Raw genomic sequence first — 15,511 nt, 5'->3', positions numbered from 1 at the left:
CGCTCAGATCAATCAGCAGTCAACACTCCAGGATAATATTCATTCATTAGGAATGGTCTATTGTTTTTTGGTTCGAGAGGGAAAAGTTCCGAACACGCCGAGACCGTACAGTTCTCGGGTTGCCCCACGCCTTGCGCTTTCACGTCCCCTGGATTCAACGTCATTTTCCCAGCTTGTAATAATCTAGTCAGAAAGTCACTGCCGAACTCCCGTCTTCGTTTTTCTTCTCCCAGCTTTCCACATCCGCCGTGCACTGGTTTCTGTTTCCTTTGTTTACTTGGAGTTCCATATCCGCTCTCAGTAGATATTCTCCCTCCCATTCCTCCCAGTGCATCGTCGTCCACTCCAACACTGAGACTGACTGGTTCGGTCCCTGACATCGAGCCTGTGCACGCTTGCCGGCCCGCTTCAACCGCCACACGGTTCACCAGCTAGTGCTCGTCATGTCTGTAATCATCCACCTGGACCGGCCTCATAAGCATTTCACCAATCTTGACTATCTCACGGGAAAAGTGATTCTACAATTACACTCTGAAGCTGCAATCGGAGGCATTCAAGTAAAATTAGAAGGCGAAAGTCGGACGCGCCTGGCAGGTCCGAAAAATCCACATAATGAGCAGTCGGATAAGAAGCGTACCGAAATCGAGGTTCACAAGGTGCGAATCCTGAGCCATTCCCCTCCAACTTCCTCTTCCTCTTCCATCCGAGGCGCGAAAGAAATTGTTGTAATGGTCTTCAATGCAAGCGATACTGATTTTAGCTGGTGTAGATCCTGTACAAAGTCGAAACAGTGTTCCCCACTGCCGCAGTATTCAATGCAGAGACTCCAGACAGAGCTTATACATTCGCAAGAGGGACGTACGAGTATCCTTTCAAATTCAAGGTCAGTATAGTTCGCATGGTAATACCTGTGACACACAGAACTTATAGTGGCTGTCCAGTTCCCATTCAACAATTCGTGCAGCATCCACAATAGCATGCTTACGAACCTGAACATCACGGGTCTAAGGGTCGAAATGGCCAGGGACACCACTCGCCATGTGAAGAAGACACTCCCTCCATCTCTCAGTGGCTTCCCAGGCATGGCCGACATCAAGTACTATGTGAAAGCGACGGTTATTCGTCCCCAGTTCTACAAGGAGAATCTCAGGGCGGTATGTTGGTTTAATGAGCGATCCGCTGCGAGAAGAGGATAATCTGCAGCATTCCAATGCTGATAATTGGCTTCTAGATCACCAACCTAAACTTCCTTCCCATCGAGCCTCCCAGGACAGGAAAACCGAACGAAGAAACTTATGCAAGACGACAACACCAATTTACGGATGCCCCGAATGTGTCCAAGAAAAGAAGCCTTTTCCAGAAGATGTCGAGCAGTTCGCTCCGGGACACCGCAGGCGGTTCCCCTCGCGTATCCGCTGACCTGCGGCTACCCAACCCATCAATTCTGACCTGCAATGAGCCTATACCGATGCGTGTCCTCGTCAAGAAACTATCGGAGTCTTATGAGACTATTTTCCTGCAGATGATCCAGGTCGAGCTGATTTCTTATACCAACATCGTCGCTCATGACTTACGGCGCACCGAAAGTGGCACTTGGGTCATTCTCAGTCAGAGTAATATGGCCGTGCCTCTCGGCAGAGGTGGAGACCCAGCGGATACGGAGTGGACGATTGATTCTAGTTTATGGAGTGGCATACCTCTACCCAGTACGGTAGCGCCGTCATTCGAGACCTGCAATGTCTCGCGGACGTATGAGCTCGAAGTTCGAGTGGGCCTGACCCATGGAAGTATTGGGAACATGAAGGTAAGTCGTCAGCTGCACATTTCTAGATATTTTGCTCATACCCAATAGCCCCAACTTATCGTTCTTCCGCTACGGATGCCCGTGAAAGTTTACTCCGGCATCGCTCCTCCGAAAGCACTTCTGGATGCCATGGCGGCCAATGGTCAGGCCAGGCCAGTGGCTAGCCCTACAAGTCCCACCGGATCGATGGATAGCACACGCCCCCCAATGCCGCCTCGGCCTGCCAGACCTCCTGTGCCTGCCAATCCTGAGGACGGCTACGACGATGCACCTCCCAGTTACGAAGATGCCATGGCTGAAACTCTTAGCCCTGTGGATGGCCCCCGTCGAGAGTATAACCCACCAGATGCCTCTTCCGAAAGATCTGTTGAACCTGGAGCTGATCCGCGATCTCCAGTTGGAAAGGAACCTGAGGCGTCCACACCGTACGGCAACCAGGAGGCGATGTCCTCGTCGGAGACACTCGATATGCTACCCGAAAGCCCACCAGAGTCCCGTTCTGGTTCACCCCCAAACTCTCCCGTTGCGCGTCAACAAAGCGTGCTCAAAATCCACAAGGCTCCCCTTCTCCTGGAGGAGGATAGCCCTCCCGAATATCAGACCCTTGCACCTGGCAAGCCGCAAGCATCCCATAGCCAGGTTAATCGTGTGCCGTCCCAGCCAGGGGTCAGGCCCATGAACCTGGGCGTTCCCAACCGGAAGCCAGTTCCCAGGAGTCCAAGTAGGCAAACCTGAAGTTTGCATAATAATCAGCTTCCTAGGTTGCAGCTGGATGCATCTAATGAACTAGCACTGGGATATTGAACCAATCTCAGTACAATGTCAAAACATCCGTGTCGTTGCATGCATCTTTCCGGAGTTAACAGGAAACCTCGATGAAAGTTCCATGGATATTACTTTGCTCTTCGATACCACCTGATGCATTTTCAGTTACTATGCAGGCGACTTGAATCATTTTAATTACTCACATTGTCATTCTATTCAATAAAATAAATTAATAGGAGCATTATAATGGAACTGTCATGTAAAGCAAGCTATAGTGTGGCCGTAGTGAATACGATTGATGCCTTAGGTGTAACGACCGAACAGGCTTAGCCCGGCCCAACATCCGCGCTGCTGGTCGCCGTCACACCTGCAGTTTCCTCCCGTCACTTTTCTACTTTTCTCTGGTTCACGCTTTCCACTCTTCGATTTATTACTAGATCTTTGCTGTGTTTCTAGCGCTCAAAATGTCCCTGTTGTGATCTTGCCTTGAGCTACAACCCGTTTCGTGCGGTTTCCCCATATTTGTACTCATACTCCGACGCGACAAGCAAGTCGGAAAGCATCTCGCCGTTGTTCAGCATTAACGCGACGGTCTCCTGCATGACTTTGTTTTGCTTTTCGCCATCATACTATTAATCTTAATGAGCCGTTGCTAGTGCGACTGGTCCGAAGCAACAGGAGAGGAGCTTGAAACAAAATCTCTAAACATTCCATCCACCATGCGTCTCCATCTTATCATCCAGCGCCACGGCCTGCCCGTCACGCGCATTCTTTGGACAACGTCACCGCCGTCTCTTTTCGGCCACAATGCGCCCAGTGCTTCGTCCATGCTTCCTGCCGCATCTTCTGCGCTGGCTTCGACGCGTGCACCTAATGCGCTGTTTTCCAATGGCGGGTACACGATCGCGCAGCTCCTGGAAGATGTGAATGAGGTTATCCCGCTTGAAACGGAACCAGCTTTGTTTGATACGGAGTGCAGTGGACAGTGGGGTCTCGAGGACTATGTCGTTGAGGTTGGTGGCTCGGAGTGCTTGCACTTTATGGAAGTGGAAGGCTTGTTGCGGGACGGTGATGAAATCTTGTAAGTGGTTGTCCTTATGCCGGTTGCCATTGTCCTGACTCTGGCAAATTTGCTCTTGAAACGAAACTTATCAAATTCTTCTTTTGGCAGGATACGCGCCCTCCAGATCTCAGACCTCCGAGCCAGACGGCTTTCTGGCCGCCATCAAATATCGTCCGACGGCAAACACCTCATTGATGGAGTCCCTTTTGGAAAGCCATTCCTGAAAAGACCTACGTCGTCAAGGCCCGCGATTACGATCCCTCCAAGAAAGAAACGACGCACTAGCGCTGCGGGCTGGGACTATGGATCACGCTACGAGGAGGAAGATACCGAATGGGCGCCGAATAATCAAGTGGGCTTTGCAAGAGATCTTCCTGTGATCAGGTCAAATGAGCAGCCGCAGGAGAAGAAGGTTGATGAATACACGGATGCTTACCAAGATGATTATGAGGATTACCACGAGCTTGAAGAAGATGGTAATGGGACAGTCATCCGACATGCTATTGACGAGACACATGATCAAGCTTCGGAAAGTGACTCAGATGAATTAAACATCAACCCTGAAGACTTGGCAGAAGAGCTGAAGGGACTGGAGGAAGATCTGGAGATATCCCCTATGCCTATGGCGGAAGACATTGATATTGAGCAAGCAGGCTATCCGCTGCGCTCCAGACCCAGTATCATTAAATCCGCCCCAAGAAAGAGCTCCTTGGCCCATCCATCTAGTCAAGAGTCTTCTCTACCCGACGGTACTCGCAGGGATTCAAAGGCGGTGACATTTGAAGACCAGAAAGAAAATCCGTCTGTTGTGGAATCGAATGCCACCGTTGCCAGCAAAGTCATCTCAATCCCAGAGGATGCTACGGGCTCGGCTTCAGATACGAGCGATAGCTCATCCGCAAGCGACACGAGCGAGACCAGCGACTCTAGCGACTCAGAGGATTCCAGCAATGCAAGTGATTCATCTTCCGATGATGACTCCGGATCGGAAGCTTCTACATCTGATTCAGAAGATGACTCAAGCTCTGACTCCGATGAGGACATGTCCACGTCTGAGTCGGAGGACGAGCTTTCGGACTCTGATGTAGATGTGCAGATGCGCACAAAGACGAATCCTCCGGGAGCAGGCTCTCTGAGAACCAAGAAAAGCAATGAGCGTAACAAGATGCGACGCAGGTTAGCAAAACTAAAAGAACTTGGTGCCCTGCCCGCACAGGCCGATTTTGCTGCTCTCCGTGACTGGGAAGAGGCCAACGGACGTTCATACTACATTCCTGAAGAAAACTTCGATTCTAAGGAACAAGAACGTGCGGAATTTGAAGCAAAGCGACAGAAGCTACTCCGTGATCTTGCATCAGGAGGAGTCGATGTCACTGAGGTGAAGCAAAAGGAAATTGCTTCTCCACAGAGCGTCAAAGCTATCGACCAGAAACAGCCTGCAACCAATGTTGCTAATGGTGAAGATGAAGCCGAGCCACCTTCCAAGCGGCGTACTCTTGATGTTGCCAGCTCCAGGAGGATGCTCTTTGGCTCACTGGGAGTGAGAACCCCCCGGACCAAAGAAGACGAGGAAGCTACTCGGAGGAAGCTTGCAGGCAAGGTCAACAACCAGGTTCAACCTTCAAAGTCCCCGAAGGAAGACACGGCTCAAGCGCCTGAAAGCGATTCGGAAGAGAACTGGCAAGACAAGTTGATCCTCCGGGCTACCGAGTGTATCTATGACGATATTGAGCTGACCGCTCCGCCATTCCCCTTCGAGCAGCGCTGGGACGCTGAAGCTGGTGATATCATCAGGCAGCGCAAAGGTTGGGGCAAGAAGAGAAGACGGCGGCAGCAGCTTCAAGTTTACGATGGGGACGAAGGATATGAAAATGGCGATTACGGCTATTCCGTCGGCGACTATTCCGTGGGCGATCTACAACTAAACTACGATGATGCCGAGCAACCGAATGGAGACATGGAGGGAGTAGAGCATGCTGCAGAGCAGCCGGGAGAGGAGCAATCTGAGGATCCGGCAGACGACCTTCCTGCCCTGCCCAATGACCCAGCCTCTCTACAGGACATGGGTGTGGATAGCTTGAAGAAGGGTTCGATCATTGCTTTCCGGCAGTTGGAAATTTCCAAGGCTACGGGCTGGCAGCCCACGGTTTCAGGATACCGAGTCGCCAAGATTCACGAGGTCTTTGAGCACGATATCTTTAAAATCCGGTTAGCCAAGCGTGACCGACGAGAGGCACGGGATGACCAGGACTGGGATGAGGAGAATGATAGGCCGCAGTACAGTGGGTTTGAAATGCCCGGAATGGACGAAGAGGAGGACGACGGCTTCCGAGAGTTGTCATTTGCCGACCTGATTGAACCCAAGCTTCTCCGATCTGCTGATGCTGCAGGTCTTGGGAATGCTGGGAAATCCAGCATGTCAGTACACTAATTTCCTTACACTCGTCTGGCGTTCCTGCGCTCACCCGACCAAGCTCCTGTGCAACAGAGGAGCCCAGTCCAATCAAAACCGAGGCCACACGCGGGTACGAGGACCGCCAGCCACCAGTGCGAAACGTGGGAAGGGAAGGAACTATCCCCGACGAGAAGTCATCGAATCAAAAGCCTGTTGACCACACGGAGGGCCCGACCATGCACTCTAGCCCCATCAAGTCGCCGCATTTTGACGGGTTTCAGTCGCCTCCCGCGGACTTGACAACCGGGTCGAAAAGTAGCCATGAAGACCAGGTGTCCAGATCTACACCTCCGGCAGGACAGGACAGCGAGAATGGCCGGAACGGTCGACAGCCGGAGGATGCCCCCGAGATCAAGGACCCTCCATCGACCTTGCACTCGATGCTTCTCCCCGATGACGTCAATGACGGTGTTTCTGCAGCCAACGCGTCAGAATCCGATCTCCAAATGATCAGTAGCCCCGTGAGTATGATGTCTTTCAACTGCCTGATGGAAACGTACTTTCCCCCGGCGGTCAAGAGAGAGACATCCGCCGCGCCTGCTAAGGAAGAGCCTCGGTCGCCTTCCATCGTTCCCAATCCCTTCTACGAGATCGACAAGGCGGAGGAGGAACGACAGCGACGACAGGCGTCTCGCCAGGGGCGGCGCAGTAGCAACCCGGACGGTGGAAACGGGACGATGGAGCTCATGTCCCTAGCGGGATCGATGTCTCCCGTACCGAGACTATCTCCCCGAGTTAAATCACAAGCCGGGGAGGAACCATCATCGATCAGCATTGTCCCGGAGAGTATACCGCAGCCTTACCAAGACGATCCGGAGCCGTCGCAGCTGTCTGAGGTGGTGGACCTGACACAATCGAGCCCGCCGGTGTCCCCGGGAGGTAGTGATGAAGACTATGCACGCTCACATCGACTTCCCCGAGGGTCTGGATGGGTACAGAAGAACATTCCTCGAACCCTACGGGTGACGCGACAATCACTGGGCCGACGAAGGAATGGAAGCAGATGAGATGACAGTCAATGGTTTGGTCGGGAGTTGTATGGACGGATAGGTGGATGGGCGGATGTACATGCTGTTTGTAAATATGATGATTCCCTACTGTGTATAATCCTTCCGGAGGATCCACGGGGTAATGCATGATGAATTTCATTTGTCGTAATGCTTTTCATTCGGAAGTATCTACTGTGTACTCCGTAACTTGTTCTGAATCCATAGTCCTGGAGGTCCCCACCTGAGAGGTGGATGGGGCCCCACACGCCCGGATCAGTCTGACAAAACACGACTGCTGATTGGTGAAGAGGGGGCGATGGCAGCGACGTCATTGACGTGGGTTGATGGACGAACCGGGAAGGCACGACTTCAACATCGACAGAAAAGCTGAGGAAGGCGCGACTGGTGGTATGGTATTATGTTGTATCGGGTGTGTTTTGAGGTTCTGCTTCCATGGCAATTCCGTCGGAATGGGCGGGCTTCTTTATGTCATGGTTCTATTACTCCTACTCTCTTGAGTGACTTAACCGATAAATAAAGCTCCCCAATGCCATGGCATCATAAATCGATGTCTATTTACCATTAATACTTCAATTCTTTACTAGCTTGCTGACTTGCTACTTTACTACTAGTAGTTGCCTTTGCGTGATTGTCCCCTTCCAATTAATACTACCTATCTCCCCTCATGCCCCAACCCCTCCTCCTCCCTAGTACTGCTGCCCGTCAGAGCTTCTTCCTTCGTGCTTCAGCTCGTTGGTCCCCTCGCTGCCCCTCCTCCTCATCCTCGATTCATTTTCCCTCTTCATCCACCCGCATCCCCCTCCGCTGCTGTCGTTGCAGTTGTCGCAACTCGGCTCTCTGTCGCTGCTCCTGCTGTGCTCACCCCACTTCGGCTTCTTCTAGATCTTTCACTACTTCATCCTTTTCTTCTAATAAACTAAGCCCCTCCTCTCTCCCCATCCATCCCTCCTTACGAGCATCATCCCTACGTGCACCCTTCTCCACCAATTCCCTCAAAATGGCCCAGGATTACAAACTCAAGGACATCACGTCCCTGGCGGACGTCAAGGACATGGACAAGGTCGAGTGTGAAGTCGACGGTATCCAGGATGGTAAGGTCCTTCTGGTTAGGTATAATGGTCAGGTTCACGCTATGACCCCTAAGTGTACCCACTATGGTGCTCCTTTGAAATTGGGTGTCGTGGCTCCTGAGGGGAGGATTACTTGTCCTTGGCATGGTGGTATGTTATTATTCTTATTGTTTTATCGTTGATACCCCTTGGGTATAGATGAGGATAGAAAGTTGACGTCCATGTTGGATAGCTTGCTTCAATGTCGAGACTGGTGATGTCGAGGATGCACCGGCCCCGAATGCGTTGAAGAAGTTTGAGGTGTTTGAGAAGAATGGCGCTGTTTATATCAATGCCAATGAAGCCGATGTTAAGGCGGCTCAGAGAGATCCTGCTATGAAGTGTAGTGCTTCGCAGCAGGAGAAGTTGGTCGTTGTTGGCGGGTAAGTCGAGTCCTTTGAGGAAGTTAAGGTCAGATGTTAATGGAGTCTCTACAGTGGAAGTGGTACCTTTGGTGTGGTCCAGGCGATCCGGGAGATGAAGTACAAGGGTGCCATTACTGTTATCACCCGCGAACCGAACCTCATTATTGACCGTACGAAGCTGTCCAAGGCGCTGATTGCGGATGCCGCGAAGATCCAGTGGCGGCCTGAGGAGTGGTACAAGGAGGCTTCTATTGAGGTTGCCCATGATGATGTGACGGGCGTTGATTTCCAGAAGAAGACGGTGACTACTAAGTCTGGCAAGTCGTACCCTTACACAAAGCTGGTCCTGGCGACAGGAGGTGTGCCGCGCACTCTCCCTCTGGAAGGATTCAAGGACCTTGGGAACATCTTCGTGCTCCGCACCATTCCGGACGTGCAGGCCATTCACCAGGCACTGGGCGAGCAGAAGAACAAGAAGGTCGTTGTCATTGGCAGCTCCTTCATTGGTATGGAGGTGGGCAACTGCCTTGCCAAGGAGAATGATGTCACCATCGTCGGCATGGAGAAGGCCCCGATGGAGCGTGTAATGGGCGAGCAGGTCGGCCGCATCTTCCAGGGTAACCTGGAGAAGGCGGGCGTCAAATTCAAACTCTCCGCCAGCGTGGACAAGGCGACTCCCTCCAGCAGCGATTCCAGCAAGGTCGGCGCAGTCCACCTGAAAGACGGCACCGTGCTTCCAGCAGATCTGGTTATTCTTGGAGTGGGAGTGCGTCCCGCGACTGACTTCCTCCAAGGCAACCCATCCGTTACCCTCGAGGAGGATGGATCCATCAAGACCAACGAGCACTTTGCGGTCCCCGGTCTGAACGACGACGTCTTTGCTATCGGCGACATCGCCACTTACCCGTACCACGGGCCAGGAGCAGACCAGGACAAGGGAACATACACCCGTATCGAGCACTGGAACGTGGCCCAAAACGCCGGACGCGGAGTAGCACGCGCAATTGTCCACAGCGGATCATTGCAATCCCTCAAGCCCAAGGCGTTCATCCCCATCTTCTGGTCCGCCCTGGGTGCCCAGCTTCGCTACTGCGGAAGCACTGTGGGCGGATGGGACGATCTAGTGATGAAGGGAGAGCCCGAGAACGCCAAGTTCGCTGCGTATTACTGCAAGGGAGACACGGTGGTGGCCGTTGCTACGATGGGCATGGACCCGGTGATGGTCAAGAGTGCCGAACTGATGCGGCGCAAGAATATGCCGACTAAGTCGCAGATCCAGAGTGGAGTGGATGTGTTGACTGTGGGTGTGCCTGAGTCTGTGCGGATCTAGTTGTATTTAATAGCGATGATAATGAATCTATTGCAATGAAGACGAGTATGTATAGTTCATAACGTAATTATATGATACATATAGCTTCGGAGTAACCTGTACTATCCTACCACCCAACTACAAACCGAATTTCTATTTCAATTACACCTACTATTCATGCCATCGCTAACTAGTAATAGTACCAGTAGTAGTACGACATAAATGTCTTACTAGAGCAGCCTAGTATCTGATATATAAGACGAAGTCCTATTCTCCAATTTCACCTCGGAGTACTCTAGCCTTGATATATCATCCATCAACAACAACAAAATGACAGCCATAGTCAGATAAACCAGTTATTTTTGAGATTCCCATCTAACGCCAACCAGAAACAAAGCTGAATACGATACACACATGCACACACATACACAAAAAAAGAAAAAGAAAAGAAAAGAAAGATACTATATAACATGCACACATACTTATAAACAAGTCAAGTTATTCCACCTACCACCTCCCCACTGTCACCCCCATCCCATCCTAACCATATCATTCAATCATCAACACTTACTCCCTACTCTTCTCCTTCTTCGAAGACTTGGACTTCTTCTCTTTCTTCTCCTTCTTCTCCTTCGACGACGAAGATTTCTTCGTCTTACTAGGCGACTCCTCCACATGCACATCCACGACCTCCGGCTCCAGCTCCGGCGCCACCGACGCAGAAGCAGACCGGATGGCCAAAGCACCAGACATGGTCGTCACGGAGCCTAGTTTTCTGGGTGTCATACCGGTGGATCCACTACCGCCGTAGGAGCTAGAAGGAGCAGAAGGAGCGGAAGAAACCACGCCCGTCCTCTCCTCCTCCAGAACCCTCTTCTCCTCCTCCTCATCCAGCATCGTACCCTCAATGCTCAGGAATCCGCTCTCCCGCTCCGACCCAGGAATCACATCCACATCCACGACCCGGAACTTGATCGTGCCGCGCACACGGTGGCCAGACACCGACTGGAAGTATCCTTCCGCGGCGGCGGTTTCGTCGTCGTCGTAGTCGCCTGTGGCGTTGTTGTTGTTGGTGGCGTTCATGGAAGTAGGATCCGTATCAGCGAGGGGGTTGACGTCCTCGGCGAGAGCGATGGGACGGAAGAGTTCCTTGGCGGGGTCGAAGGCAGATTTCTTCTTTTGTCCTTCGGAGGTGGAGGAGGAGTCGCTGTCTTCGTCGTTGTTGTCTTCCTTTTCTGTGGCGGAGTTGGTGGATGTCTGCTGCTGCTGCTGCTCTTCTTCCAATTCCTCACCGGGAGGAATCCACTTCCAGCTCGGGGGTAGACGTTTCCGCTCAATGCCTACGGAGAACAGGTTCAAGACGATGGCGCCCAGGAAGCCCTCCGATTGCACGTTCACCCATCCTTCGAGGATCTGGCCGCGCTGGGGCCGGAATACCAGGAAGGTCGCCGTGAGGTAGACGTACAGGACGCCGTATTCGCCGGCGGTGCGGGCCAGAGTCAGTGGTTGAGGGAGGTTGGGGTCTTCGGCGTTGACGATGTTGGTGGACGTGGGCGGCGGGGTGCTGGAGATCGAGGCATTGGAGTAGGCGAGGACGATGCCTTTAAGGGGGGCGTAGTAGGTGAGGAGGAGCGGGGAGAGGTGCTCTGCTAGCAGGGAGGCTAGGGCGTGGGTTGGCGAGATGGAGATCGGAGAGAGTGGGAGGTAGAGCGTTGCGGTGGTGAGGGTGTAAGGGGAGTCGGGGGTCGTGGGTTTGCTAGTACTAGTGCTGGGCTTGGACTGGGATTTCTTGCTGCTCTTCTTGCTGCTGGTGGCATCGCTTTCGTGCTTGCGCTTCTTCTTGCTGGGTGATGTGGTGTCCTTGTGTTTGCGCTTGCGGTCTTTTTCGGGCGAGGTTTGTCTGGCTGGCCCTGTCGGGTGGGGGTCGAGGTCCATTGCGTCGAGGGCCATTGTGTCGATTGGGGAGGGGAATTGGCGGCGCAATGGAGGGCAGGTTATGTTGATTGATTTGATGCCGGTGGAACTCGATGCCTTTTTTTTTCCCTCTTGACTTTTTTTTTCCTTTTCGGATTTGCGAGTGGAGGCGGGCGGTGGGGTGGGCGGTGAGGCGGGCTTCTATCCGGAGTGGGTGTTTAGTTGGAGGCATGAAGATAGACATCTTCTGGACCAGCACTCTGGTCGTTGTCGCTCTTTGGTACTGTTGGTATTTGGTTACTGATTTGATGGAGGCTTGAATATTTTGTATCCTGTTGAGATATCATCCCGCCCATGTCGTCGCTTCTCTCTTTCTTCGGTTGGGCTGTCCTCCCAAACGTGAGTACCGTGTCCATTCCCTCCGCAGTTCTATAAGCGCCGTGTTGCGCAGTATGAAATACACATTCATTAACAACACTCGCATCAGTACGTCACCTCCATCGTCCAGAGCGTCTACTATGGCATCACCATCCGTGCAGGCGAACCCCGCCCTCAGCCCGGCACTCCGCGCTATGCGCGACACCGCCGGCGCATCTACATCCTCGTCGTGACCAGCTACCTCCTCTACACTCTCTACGAGACCTTCCATCGCGTACAAGTCGCAGGCGACTTCTACCGCGCCCTGGGTGTCTCTCCGTTCGCCGATGAACGCACTATCAAATCGCGCTTCCGTCGCCTGGCTGCCCAGCACCACCCAGATAAGGCCGGCGGCGCCGTGTCCGACAGCTACTTTGTGTATCTGAGACTGGCGCAGGATACCCTTCTCGACCCTGTAAAGCGGGTCGCGTATGATATGTACGGTCCGGACATGTTGAATTGGGGCGATAAGAGGACCCTGCAGGAGTTTGTTATGGCTGGGTTGCAGCGGTCTCTGCCGCAGTATGTAATTGGGTTGGTTACTATTGTGGTGCTGCAGTTTACGTATTGGTCGGAGTGGGGACGTTATGTGAGTTCCCTCTTTTCCTTTCTCGTTCTTGAAATGCGGTTCTTTGGCCTGGGCTTGGGTTGTATGGTGGCTAACGGTGGTTGCTTCGTCTAGTGGCGCTACTTCACCTTCGCTGCGCTGGTTACCCTCGAGTCGATCCTACTTACACGTCCTACGGCATTATTACTCCCGTGGAGCTATATCCCCGCCGGATTGCAGGGTTTGCTGGGATTCTCGTCCAAGGGCCCCGAATTCTATCTCCTGCCGTTCCAGATCCTGACGCTGGCTCAGCGTGCCTCGGTCACTCTGCACATCTTCATCTCGCAGGTCACGCCGCCGGAGATTAGTAAACGGGCGTCGTCTGCCCCGGGCGATCGTCTGCATCCGCAGACCATGCAGAAACTGGGTCAGCTGGCGCAGCTCTCTCGGGCGACGGATGGCGAAGCGACTCGGCTACTGCAGTTGGGGTTTGCGCCGTTCAAGGGTGATCGTGAGGGCGTGACGGCGCTGCGGAAGGGCATGAAGGAGGCGCTGGTGCTGGGCAGTGTTCGGGCTAGTCCGGGAGTGCAACAGGCGGTTGGGGAGGTGATTCGACGGAAGAAGCAGGGGAAGGCGGATTGAAGTGATGAAGTGAGGTCGAGTGAAGTTATTATGTATTTTTCTTTTTTTAGTAGTAGAATACATTTCTTTTCTTAGTTGAATATATATTTAGTTTGAATGGAGTGGTGGCATAGTAGTATGATTGTTGTATTACTCCCTACATTCACCCGGTAGATTAATCTGAACGATGGTGGTGTCGATCTTACACAATAGTAGTGAATAAATGTCCGGCTTAGAACTCAGCCATGAGGCGATCAAAATGATTAGCATCCTTATTGGCAGTTGCCGCGGTGAATGCGTGGCCTGTTTCATTTCCAGCAAGCCAGCCTATACATACTGTATACATAGCCATGTAGATACTACGTATATATATACGTGTGTCATTATTGTCAGATTCTCGAGTCTTATAACATCTATACATATAATCGTTCCAATACTGTTAACAATTAAATGTCAAAGATAGTTGGCCATGGAATGGATTATGGCCAAGGCAAGGCAGCCTGGCCGATCGGGGCCAGATATGCTGGTAGTTCACAGTTGAGGGATTTCATGGATGGAATCAATCCCTTTAGTGCAGCGGTTGTTGTTACTAGTTGGTTGGTTGATTGATTGATTGATTGCTCCGAGCTTCCCTTCTTTACCCCCTCTTTTCTTCCTTGCACTTTGTAGTAACTGAACCCCCTGGATAGTGGCATTTTAGTGTACTCCGGATCCTTGTTAACTAGATACTTGGCTGGAAGAGGAGGGGAAACATGTAGCTAGATGTTACTAGTAAGTATAGTTGTTATTTAGTAGATAGGTTAGTTGGTCTCTCTAATCCAAAGAAAAAGTCGAGTCATTTATTTACTGTATTCCTTCCTTCCATTTCCAAGATTTGGTTTGGTTTGGGTTCTTTCTTTCCTCTTCTATCCCCTACTGTACAGTTTCCTTTCCTCCTTGGAAATAAGACTCAGCTGATGCACGATGCATGGCTTTTTAGTTCCAAAGTATATGTATCTTAGTATCCTGCATCAGGTGTGCAAACGGATGGATCGATTGATCATCCAGAGTAAACTAAATTGTAAATTAAATTGATTTTTTGAACGCTTACGAATTAATGGGAAAAATTTAGTTCCAAAGTGAAAGGAAAGGGAAAGGGAATAAGAGGAAGGAAAGCCGGAAGCGGCTGCGGTTCGTTCGTTCTTTTTTGACCCAAAAGTCTAAGCGGCGCCAGGCGGGACGGGCGATCCATATTTTTTTTTTTTTTTACCCATTCCCTTTCCTTCATTTTTTTGCAAATTCGTGATAGGAGAAGAGGGAACGAGAGAGGGAAGAAGTGAGTGGGAGAGAGGACCGGACTGGGAAGGATATGGATGAGAGAATGTGGCTGGTAGTGAATGAATGGGATATGTGTATTCTCTTGATTCCTATTTATATAAGGATTGTTGTATTGTTGGTCTATTGAATGGTATCAGTGTATTCAAATAGTAGTTTAAGAAGTGAATAGATGTAGCTATTACTCTCATAGAGAAATTGCAGTTCATGGTTCTCATGGGTCTGAATGAAGGCATTCATACGGACTTACGGCTCCGGATAGTCCAGGAGATGATGTGATGCGCGTGGTATGGTACTGGTAACCGTCCAAATGGGGGTGTTTTTGACTTGTTTCTGACCAGACAGAAACCGTTCTGTTGCTGGGTGTAGAGAAGCAACTTGGCTAGCTACCACTGTAGTAAATTGCTTATCTACTAAAGAACAAGACGCGTATTGGACGGTATGGAGACGCGGCGGTAACGCGCCGGACCCAGTAAAATGGGGGGATTTCTCCGTAAAGTACTCCGTTCCGTAAGGAAGGAAGTAAGTAAGTACGGAAAGGGCGGGCGGCGAAAGGGCAAGTCAGTAGGCAGTCGGAACTGACCTTCAGCTTCTCTCCTGGACTGACCGCACCAGAAAAGTCTGGCTTGTCGTTCCCTAGACGAGGAGCGTGAGAAACACACACACACCACAATGAAACCACCACTCGGCGCCTCGACATCCCCATCCATCCCTTTCTTCCCTTCCCCGTCTCCCTCCTTCTCTTCTCCTCTCCCTCCTTCCATCTTCCTCCCCCATCACCATCATCATCCTCACCCTCAACTCCACCTACACCACCA

General features: G+C 51.7%; 5 protein-coding genes across 5 annotated transcripts; 4 read left to right on the top strand and 1 right to left on the bottom strand.

Annotated features, from left to right (window-relative positions):
* Nucleotides 1-88: 88 nt before the first annotated feature.
* Nucleotides 89-2,810, top strand: BO88DRAFT_188005 (arrestin (or S-antigen), N-terminal domain protein). Its single transcript, XM_025701796.1, has 5 exons — nucleotides 89-656; nucleotides 770-883; nucleotides 942-1,154; nucleotides 1,232-1,804; nucleotides 1,853-2,810. Exons 1-5 carry the CDS (start codon nucleotides 444-446, stop codon nucleotides 2,537-2,539), a joined length of 1,800 nt encoding a protein of 599 aa, XP_025557871.1. The 5' UTR covers nucleotides 89-443; the 3' UTR covers nucleotides 2,540-2,810.
* Nucleotides 2,811-2,971: 161 nt separating this feature from the next.
* BO88DRAFT_491729 (uncharacterized protein) lies at nucleotides 2,972-7,094 on the top strand (the record flags this gene model as incomplete). The annotated part of the gene is made up of 3 exons (XM_025712877.1): nucleotides 2,972-3,650; nucleotides 3,741-6,050; nucleotides 6,107-7,094. The coding sequence occupies exons 1-3, from the start codon at nucleotides 3,289-3,291 to the stop codon at nucleotides 7,092-7,094; spliced, it is 3,660 nt and encodes a 1,219-aa protein (XP_025557870.1). The 5' UTR covers nucleotides 2,972-3,288.
* Nucleotides 7,095-8,094: 1,000 nt separating this feature from the next.
* On the top strand, nucleotides 8,095-9,996 carry nfr1 (putative AIF-like mitochondrial oxidoreductase (Nfrl); the record flags this gene model as incomplete). Its single annotated transcript, XM_025708405.1, has 5 exons — nucleotides 8,095-8,317; nucleotides 8,400-8,589; nucleotides 8,644-9,875; nucleotides 9,902-9,946; nucleotides 9,986-9,996. 5 exons carry the CDS (start codon nucleotides 8,095-8,097, stop codon nucleotides 9,994-9,996), a joined length of 1,701 nt encoding a protein of 566 aa, XP_025557869.1.
* A 142-nt stretch (nucleotides 9,997-10,138) lies between these two features.
* On the bottom strand, nucleotides 10,139-11,909 carry BO88DRAFT_408742 (DNA-directed RNA polymerase I subunit RPA43). The gene has a single exon (XM_025707788.1). The coding sequence runs from the start codon at nucleotides 11,828-11,830 to the stop codon at nucleotides 10,448-10,450; it is 1,383 nt and encodes a 460-aa protein (XP_025557868.1). The 5' UTR covers nucleotides 11,831-11,909; the 3' UTR covers nucleotides 10,139-10,447.
* Nucleotides 11,910-12,047: 138 nt separating this feature from the next.
* On the top strand, nucleotides 12,048-13,426 carry BO88DRAFT_408741 (J domain-containing protein). Its single transcript, XM_025707787.1, has 3 exons — nucleotides 12,048-12,193; nucleotides 12,282-12,800; nucleotides 12,894-13,426. The coding sequence occupies exons 1-3, from the start codon at nucleotides 12,149-12,151 to the stop codon at nucleotides 13,398-13,400; spliced, it is 1,071 nt and encodes a 356-aa protein (XP_025557867.1). The 5' UTR covers nucleotides 12,048-12,148; the 3' UTR covers nucleotides 13,401-13,426.
* The last annotated feature ends 2,085 nt before the right edge of the window (nucleotides 13,427-15,511 follow it).

Source organism: Aspergillus vadensis (assembly GCF_003184925.1).
Source record: "Aspergillus vadensis CBS 113365 unplaced genomic scaffold BO88scaffold_33, whole genome shotgun sequence".
NCBI classification, from domain to species: domain Eukaryota; kingdom Fungi; phylum Ascomycota; class Eurotiomycetes; order Eurotiales; family Aspergillaceae; genus Aspergillus; species Aspergillus vadensis.
Note: the sequence above shows the minus strand (reverse complement) of the source record. Positions and strands in the feature narration are given on the sequence as shown.

What these genes read in the sequence shown, in the direction of transcription:
- BO88DRAFT_188005 (XM_025701796.1), top strand. Translation starts at nt 444, where the DNA reads ATGTCTGTAATCATCCACCTGGACCGGCCTCATAAGCATTTCACCAAT. An exon ending in CCGAAATCGAGGTTCACAAG is followed by an intron (nt 657 to 769) that starts GTGCGAATCCTG and finishes TAGCTGGTGTAG; the next exon opens with ATCCTGTACAAAGTCGAAAC. An exon ending in AGTATCCTTTCAAATTCAAG is followed by an intron (nt 884 to 941) that starts GTCAGTATAGTT and finishes GTGGCTGTCCAG; the next exon opens with TTCCCATTCAACAATTCGTG.
- BO88DRAFT_408742 (XM_025707788.1), bottom strand. Translation starts at nt 11,830, where the DNA reads ATGGCCCTCGACGCAATGGACCTCGACCCCCACCCGACAGGGCCAGCC.
- BO88DRAFT_408741 (XM_025707787.1), top strand. Translation starts at nt 12,149, where the DNA reads ATGTCGTCGCTTCTCTCTTTCTTCGGTTGGGCTGTCCTCCCAAAC. An exon ending in GTTGGGCTGTCCTCCCAAAC is followed by an intron (nt 12,194 to 12,281) that starts GTGAGTACCGTG and finishes CACTCGCATCAG; the next exon opens with TACGTCACCTCCATCGTCCA. An exon ending in GGTCGGAGTGGGGACGTTAT is followed by an intron (nt 12,801 to 12,893) that starts GTGAGTTCCCTC and finishes TGCTTCGTCTAG; the next exon opens with TGGCGCTACTTCACCTTCGC.